The sequence below is a fragment of the Coregonus lavaretus genome (assembly GCF_964263955.1).
Source record: "Coregonus lavaretus genome assembly, chromosome: 7".
In the NCBI taxonomy this organism is placed as follows: domain Eukaryota; kingdom Metazoa; phylum Chordata; class Actinopteri; order Salmoniformes; family Salmonidae; genus Coregonus; species Coregonus lavaretus.
The window spans coordinates 57,265,474-57,274,308 of record NC_139994.1 but is presented as its reverse complement, the minus strand read 5'-3'; the positions used below and the strand labels follow the sequence as shown (position 1 = coordinate 57,274,308).

The 8,835-nt window shown below is 42.4% G+C and overlaps 1 protein-coding gene across 1 annotated transcript; it reads left to right on the top strand.

The window, feature by feature from the left end:
* Positions 1 to 4,088: 4,088 nt before the first annotated feature.
* LOC311132093 (tapasin-related protein-like) lies at positions 4,089 to 8,410 on the top strand. The gene is made up of 7 exons (XM_084165268.1): positions 4,089 to 4,278; positions 5,492 to 5,668; positions 6,444 to 6,719; positions 6,996 to 7,328; positions 7,511 to 7,819; positions 8,042 to 8,113; positions 8,274 to 8,410. The coding sequence occupies exons 1-7, from the start codon at positions 4,137 to 4,139 to the stop codon at positions 8,324 to 8,326; spliced, it is 1,362 nt and encodes a 453-aa protein (XP_084021394.1). The 5' UTR covers positions 4,089 to 4,136; the 3' UTR covers positions 8,327 to 8,410.
* Positions 8,411 to 8,835: the final 425 nt, after the last annotated feature.

Below are 8,835 nucleotides of genomic sequence, written 5' to 3'. Positions count from 1 at the left end.
AAAGATCGTTCTAAGAAGGTGAGTACCTTCAGAAGGTACTCACAGCCCTTGAGTTATTCCACATTTTGTTGTGTTACAGCTTGAATTTAAAATGGTTTAAATTGAGATTTTGTGTTACTGGCCTACACACAATACCCCATAATGTCAAAGTGGAATTGTGTTTTTAGAAATTTTTAGAAATTAATAAAAAATGAAATGTCTTGAGTCAATAAGTATTCAACCTCTTTGTTATGGCATGCCTAAATAAGTTCTGGAGTAAAAAATCTGCTTAACAAGTCACATAATAAGTTGCATGGACTCACTCTGAGTGCAATAACAGTGTTTAACATAAAAAAATGTGTACCCCACACATACAATTATATGTATGGCCCCTCAGTCGAGTAGTGAATTTCAAACACAGATTCAACCACAAAGACCAGGGAGGTTTTTTATTGCCTCGCAATTAAGGGCAGCTATTGGTAGTAAAAAAAGCTGACATTGAATATCCCTTTGAGCATGGTGAAGTTATCAATTACATTTTGGATGGTGTATCAATACACCCAGTCACTACAAAGATACAGGCATCCTTCCTAACTCACTTGCCTGAGAGGAAGGAAACCGCTCAGGGATTTCACCATGAGGCCAATGGTGACTTTAAAACTGTTACAGAGTTGAATGTCTGTGATAGGAGAAAACTGAGGATGGATCAACAACATTGTAGTTACTCTACAGTACTAACCTAAATGACAGAGTGAAAAGAAGGAAGCCTGTACAGAATACAAATATTCCAAAACATGCATCCTATTTGCAATAAGGTACTAAAGTAAAACTGCAAAAAATGTGGCAAAGAAATTAACTTTATGTCCTGAATACCAAGTGTTATGTTTAGGGCAAATCCAACACAACACATCACTGAGTACCACTCTTCACATTTTCAAGCATGGTATTTGCATCATGTTATAGGTATGCTTGTCATCGGCAAGGACTAGTGAGTTTTTTAGGATAAAATGAAACGGAATAAAGCTAAGCACAGGCAAAATCCTAGAGGAAAACCTGGTTCAGTCTACTTTCCAAATTCACCTTTCAGCAGGACAATAATTTAAAACACAAGGCCAAATATACACTGGAGTTGCTTACCAAAACTACGTTGAATGTTCCTGAGTGGCCGAGTTACAGTTTTGACTTAAATCGGCTTGAAAACCTATGGCAAGACTTGAAAATGGCTGTCTAGCAATAATCAACAACCAACTTGACAGAGCTTGAAGAATTTTCAAAAATAATAATGTGCAAATATTGTACAATCCAGGTGTGCAAAGCTCTTAGAGACTTACACAGAAAGACTCACAGCTGTAATCGCTGCCAAAGGGGATTCTAACATAACTCAGGGGTGTGAACACTTATATGCATCATTTCCAAAAAAATGCAACATTTTAATAAACATGTTTTCACTTTGTCATAATGGGGTATGGTGTGTAGATGGGTGAGAAAAATATATATTTCATCCATTTTTAATTGAGGCCGTAACACAACAAAATGTGGAATTAGTCCAGGGGTATTAATATTTTCTGAAAACACTGTACATTCCATTCTCAGCGTCAATACAACTCTCTCTATCCTCCATCTTGTTAAGTGTGTTCAGTTGTGTTGGCCGCGGCCACTAATTGGCCACACTTGATCTTAATGAGTGCTTGTTTCCTTTGAAATGGGGTCTGTTTGAATAAATTAAAATTAACAGCTTTGTATAAGTAAAAAAAAACTGCCATGCTAGCTCAATCCTGGTGGCACAGTGGACTAACTCCATGGATAGAAAACAGAAGATTAGAGGTTTGAATCTCACGGTTTCCGTGCCACAATAAAAAATAAACATCTTTGCATGATTAATGCCTAATTTAATGAATTTCCATGTCTCCTTCTGTGCTTGGAGCTCAAAACGATTACTTAAGCAAGAAGTCTTATTGTAACATTCAGTTTAAGTTTTTAGGAAGTTATTCAAAAACCTCCAAATAACCTTTACATTTCATTCAAAACATTCACAACGTTTAGAGAATGTTCTCAGAACATTACTTAATTACCTTCAAATAACCTAGCATTTCTGTTCTCAGAACGTTAATAAAACCTCCCACGAAAACTTGCAGTGAACCATAGTAAAACGTTTTTAGAACCTCCCTGCAACCTATAAACATATTTTCTCAGAACAAGCGAAATTTTTACATCTGTTCTCAGAATGTAAAAAAAAAAACGTTCTGTTTTACCGCTCAGGAAACATATCGTTCCCGGAACCAATGGGAAACCAAAAACGTAGTTCCAACAACTTCCAGAGAGCCAAATGTGCTAGTTGGGTAAGGTCTCATATACACTACATGGCCAAAAGCATGTGGACACCCCTTCAAATTAATGGATTTGGCTATTTCAGCCACACCCGTTGCTGACAGGTGTATAAAATTGAGCACACAGCCATGCAATCTCCATAGACAAACATTAACAGTAGAATTGCCCGTACTGATGAGCTCAGTGACTTTCAATGTGGCACCGTCATAGGATGACACCTTTCCAACAAGTCAGTTCGTCAAATTTCTGCCCTGCTAGAGCTGCCCCAGTCAACTGTAAGTGCTGTTATTGTGAATTGGAAACGTCTAGGAGCAACAACGGCTCAGCCACAAGTGGTAGGGCACACAAGCTCACAGAACGGGACCGCTGAAGTGTGTAGCGTGTAGAAATTGTCTGTCCTCGGTTGCAACACTCACTACCGAGTTGCAAACTGCCTCTGGAAGCAATGTCAGCACAATGACTGTTTGTCGGGAGCTTCATGAAATGGGTTTCCATGGCCGAGCAGCCGCACACAAGCCTAAGACCACCATGAGCAATGCCAAGCATCGGCTGGAGTGGTGTAAAGCTTGCCGCCATTGGAGCAGTGGAAACGCGTTCTCTGGAGTGATGAATCACGCTTCACTATCTGGCAGTCCGACGGACGAATCTGGGTTTGGCAGATGCCAGGAGAAGTCTACCTGCCCGAATGCAGTGACAACTGTAAAGTTTGGTGGAGGAGGAATAATGGTCTGGGGCTGTTTTTCATGGTTCGGACTAGGCCCCTTAGTTCCAGGGAAGGGAAATCTTAACCTTACAGCATACAATGACATTCTAGACAATTCTGTGCTTCCAACTTTGTGGCAACAGTTTGGGGAAGGCCCTTTCCTGTTTCAGCATGACAATGCCCCCGTGCAAAAAGCGAGGTCCTTACAGAAATGGTTTGTTGAGACTGGTGTGGAAGAACTTAACTGGCCTGCACAGAGCCCTGACCTCAACCTCGTCGAACACCCTTGGGATGAATTGGAACGCCAACTGCGAGCCAGGCCAAATCGCCCAACATCAGTGCACGACCTCACTAATGCTCGTGGCTGAATGGAAGCAAGTCCCCACAGCAATGTTCCAACATCTAGTGGAAAGCCTTTCCAGATGAGTGGAGGCTGTTATAGCAGCAAAGGGGGGACCAACTCCATATTATTGCCCATTATTTTGGAACGAGATGTTCGACAAGCAGGTGTCCACATACTTTTGGCCATGTAGTGTATTTACCAGTACCAGACACCCTTATGCTTTTCTTCTTATTAATTTTTAGTACCCCTTTTTCTCCCCAATTTCGTGATATCTAATTGGTAGTTACAGTCTTCTCCCATCGCTGCAACTCGGGTACGGACTCGGGAGAGGTGAAGGTCGAGAGTCGTGCGTCCTCCGAAACACAACCCCGCCAAACCGCACTGCTTCTTGACACAATGCACGCTTAACCCGGAAGCCAGCCGCACCAATGTGTCTACCTGGCGACCGTGACTATGCTGCAGCTGCCTGGCTAGCCTGGTTGTCGCTACTAGCTAGCTAGTGTTCAAATGCACGTACTACTTCGAAAGTAAAGCTTACCAACCTCATGCATATAATAATTCACACACACATTTGCTAACTAATGCTTTTAATAAAAAAGTACCCTCTAAAAATATAATAAATTGCCTAAAGTTTCCTTGTCAGTCTGGCCATTACACATATACCTTTTTCCGGTGTCCCACAGTGTGTCGTCATCACCAAACACCGCACAGTCGCACAATTTATGATGCTCTGCCGCTAGCCAAAGATCTAGGAATAGATAGACTGTATTACACAACCATGCTATGCACATTATTGCGGTAGAAATGAAAGTAAAAGTTATTCAACTTCTAAAACAAGTTGAACTTGTTTCAGTTGCAACGAGAGAGGAGATATTGAACAACATGAACATCTTCACTGCTCTCCTTTGTTTAATTCCATATGCAGGTAATTAGAATATATATTCTGTTATTATTATTATTATTATTTTTATTTTCGGTTGACCCTTTATGCTATCTTTCATCCCTGTTGTCGCGGTTGACAACCTCCCTATTAGTCCTGAGCGATTAGTGTTTTTTTGAGGTCGGTTCGGTTGCTAATTTTTTTAAATCATTAAATGCATTATGAAATATAGCTTTTAATGAAGATTCCAAAAATATTGAACATTCAATTGGCAAACATTGAAAATATTCCATTGTCTCTGATCAGGTCCACATTGGGTAGACATCAATAGCGAAATAGGAAATTACTATGAAATAATACAATATTTCAGTTGTGTATATTATTTAGTTTTTATTTGGTGACTTTATTATTTTTCATTCCTTAAAGTAATCATCTCTGCTCAGGCAGTATCAGTCAGCCAGCCAGGCCATCTAACATTATGTCCTCCCCATACTGTACTGTCTATAGTTATCCTATTTAGCTAGGCTGCCTAAATATGCTGCAGAGCTGTATGAAGAAATCATTTGACTAGTTCGTCAAAGTAAATAAGTCATACTTTCACGAACTGTCTCTGTCCTCATTGTTGTGTTGTGTTGTGTACATTCCTCTCTCAAACGGTGTGTTTGTATCGCTAACCTAACGTAGCTGGTGTAAAAGTGTATCCATCCAAAGATCTTTATATAATGACGAGACGCTCATGTCTCCGCCCTAACAATGGGAGTCGTTGTCCCAAAAGCGGGAAGGCAGTTGACAAGCATAGGTCCAAAATAAGCCCATAGAAACCCATTGGTCTTATTTTGGACAGATTTTGCCGAGAGTGAAACTTCTCGCTTCACCTTTTCCTCTCTGATCCGTCTGATCCGGAAAAAACTGCCGCAATGGATTATAATAATATGCCATTTAGCAGACGCTTTTATCCAAAACGACTTACAGTCATGCGTGCATACATTTTTTTTTGTGTATGGGTGGTCCCGGGGATCGAACCCACTACCCTGGCGTTACAAGCGCCGTGCTCTACCAGCTGAGCTACAGAGGACCACGATTATGGTTTTTGTAGTTAATTACTGCGTTTCTGCACTGAACTAAAAACTAAAAAAACTAAATGGAATTCAAGTAATTGAACCGACGTCGGTCAATTAGGCCTACTTGTTTACTAACCACACAAAAAAACAATTGAAATGTCGTTTAATTGCTCAGCACTATTCTCTATTCTGCCCAGGTGTGCTAGGATTCCTACAGGTGCAAAGGCTGCGCTGTCGACTGACAGATGAGGCTGTATGGACAAATGCTGAGGGACACATTGAAACTAAAAACATCTACAGAGATGCTGTGTTGCAGTTTGACAACTCAGGGAACAGCGCTTTGTTGTCTGACTCAATCACGTTCCTTGTTGCAGGTGAGTCAGATCCGTGTAGTGGAGGGTAAACTCAATAAACTATTTGTATTTTGTCATTGGCTTTACCCACCTATTACTCAGTGTGTTTTGCATTAGGGTTTACCCAGAGCTATTGATACGGTTTATGCACTCTTAGAAAAAAAGGTGCTATCTAGAACCGAAAAGGATTCTTCGGCTTTCCCCATAGGAGAACCCTTTGAAGAACCCCTTTTGGTTCCAGTTTGAACCCTTTCCTCAGAGGGTTCTACATGGAACCCAAAATAGTTGTATCTGGAACCAAAAAGGGTTCTCCTAGTCCTATGGCAGTGTTCACAAACCTTTTCTAAGTCAAGATCACTTTCATAGTCAAAAAGCAAGCTGAGATTACCGCTCTGTAAAATTTTTTTCATGACTTAAAAAATGTAACATTAACTTAAAACAGTTTTGTAGGAATTATGTTTGGGAAGCCTCGAATGATTGTGATACAGCCTGGAATCGAACCAGGGTCTATAGTGACGCCTCTAGTATTGAGATGCGGTGCCTTAGACTGCTGCGTTGCTCGGGAGTGGCTGTCCCCGTCCGACAAATTAATTTGTTCAAAACAGGAACATGTTGCTTACCCGGTGCGCAGGGCTTCTGAATCAATTGCACCTACGGCCAACAGCGAGAAAAAGGAGCGCAAGCCTTCATCGTCGACCTGTTGGCGACCACTGTCCTATGGGGACAGCCAAATAACCTTTTTTTCAATCTGCTACTTGTGGTTGTTGGAATTTTAACCCAGATGTGTCTTCCTCAGCATCTAAGGTGGATATGAGGAAGTTCGTGGAGGGTCCGGTGGATCGACTGCAGTGTGACATCCACAGGTACAGCAAAGGGATGAGCCGTGTGCGCTGGCCAAGCCTGGGAGGAAAGGAGCACGACATCTGGTTCACCTGCACACTGCGGCACACCGCAGGCCTCTTCAACATCACCACCTTCCTCAGAGTCACCCCGGCCACGGCCATGTCGGCCCACCAGCCAGACTTCCTCAGCTGGCTCACCATCGGAGTTAAAGAAAAGATAAGCGCCTCAGGTATGGTACAGACCAATGGATTTATTTTGTATTGTGGGCTTACATACAAATACGGCATGTACTTTAACATCTACTCTTACACTGTACTCTTGTGTCTATTGTATACATTATTATGGCACAGATTTTTTTCCTGGTCAGGGTATGTGGTCAACTTCTGGCCCTAGACATATTATGTCTGATTTTATACAGGTATGTATGGCAGTGGTCCAACCTAAGATCTGTCTGTGTGCCTCCCCTGTCCTCCGCTGCCCTTACCTTCCCCCTGTCTGTATGTAGCTGTGATGGTGCTTATGACCCGCTCTCCTTCCGTGCGGGTGGGCCTGCAGAAAGAGACGACCCTGCACTGTCAGTTTGCCGTGGACCACAAGGTCCCTCACCTTACAGTCGAGTGGCATCTACAGCAGCACGGATGGCACCGGACCAAGCTGTTCAGCTACTCCAGCAGCACAAGGCAGACAGAGGGCAGCGGGGTGGCAGTGAAGGGCATTGCCGGGGGGGATGCCTCCCTGACTGTGCCCTACACTGAGGTGAGCAGTGAGGGGACATACGTGTGTTCCGTCCGCGTACCACCACTCAACGGGAGTGTGGACATCGCTCTGCACGTCATAGGTGAGACCTCTGGGGGTATGAGGGAGGCAGCTCACTGTGTTGGTATCAAGTTAGTTTTCAATTCAGTCAAATCAGGAAGTGAATTGAAATAATTGAAAATGCCTTAATGACTTGAGGAAGTACGACTTTAAATAATCACACTAGATGCCCGTCTTTTGTGTTTCACTCCTCTCCTCCCTCAGAGCGTCCTCGTGTTTCCTTGACCACAGAGGAGGAGCAGATCCCCAGGGTAGTGTGCAACGCCGAAGTCTTTTACCCCCTGGATGTGGAGATTCACCTTTTCAAGGAGACCAGCAGTGGTCAACTGCCTGAGAAGCTGGAGGACGTCACGCATTGTAGTCACCACAAACACCATGACGGTACCTACTCTGTGACAGCCTCCGTCCGGCTGCGGCCCTCCCCTCAGGACTCGGGGTGCGCAATGTATTCCTGTAGAGTGTCACACGTCTCCCTGCGAGGCCTGTACATCCACAAGAGCATTATCGGCCCAGGTGAGATAAATCAATCAATAAAGTGTATAAAACCCTATACATCAGCTCTGGTCACAAAGTGATGCAAAATAACTAAAAGCAAAAGAGGCTCAGAAAAACAGCCTAGTAAGAAGACTTAAACACAGCACGGTTTTAGAGGACATTTCTGTTCAAATGTTAAGAGTATATCCTCTGTGTGAATGTAACACTATATTATATTTAACCTGTGATTAATCTTATCAGGCTGTTGGACTTGGATTCATCTGACCTTGCCTGGATTGGTATGCCTGATTGGTGTGATTTTCATGTTCATAGGTGAGCCTTTCCTACTCTGTGGACATAATCATTGAGTCACTGCTAGAATGACTGATAGTTCACTCAAATTATAAAATATAATTTTGGTTTCCTTACCCTGTAAACTTGTTCAATGGATTAGTGTTTATTGATTGTGAGGACAAATCCTTTTCTTTCACAGTACTAACAAGACGGAGTTGTTGTTATGGTAACAAGACAGTAACAAGACGATAAAAGAAAGATGAAATAAGATGAAAAGTCTCCACCTCCTTCTCCTCCTTGTCCCCGTTTTGCAGCTCAGTGCTTCATTTGGACATCTGGGTGTGTGAAGTACCTTTATTGTTTCTTTATTTAATGCTTGTATTTAATAATTAATACACTGTTTCTGGATTGTGTGTTTTAACAGTTCTATGGTTGCTTTGATATTTATTATTCATATAATTTGACTTTGAAGAATTATCGATTAATCTCAATACAAAATGTATTTATGTCCTATTTTCCAAATTAATTTATTATGTAGACTGCAGTAAAATTCACTGGTTATATTACCTATGGACGTACTCCTGGCAGGATAGCAGGGAAGCAGGAGGGAGGGACCTTTGGGGAGAAGGGAAAATGACCTCTGTTAGTTTGTCTGGAGGCCCCGTGTAGCTCAGTTGGTAGAGCATGGCGTTTGCAACGCCAGGGTTGTGGGTTCGATTCCCACGGGGGGCCAGTATGAAAAATGTATGCACTCACTAACT

What these genes read in the sequence shown, in the direction of transcription:
- LOC311132093 (XM_084165268.1), top strand. Translation starts at nt 4,137, where the DNA reads ATGCACATTATTGCGGTAGAAATGAAAGTAAAAGTTATTCAACTTCTA. An exon ending in TTGTTTAATTCCATATGCAG is followed by an intron (nt 4,279 to 5,491) that starts GTAATTAGAATA and finishes TATTCTGCCCAG; the next exon opens with GTGTGCTAGGATTCCTACAG. An exon ending in CAAGAGCATTATCGGCCCAG is followed by an intron (nt 7,820 to 8,041) that starts GTGAGATAAATC and finishes TAATCTTATCAG; the next exon opens with GCTGTTGGACTTGGATTCAT.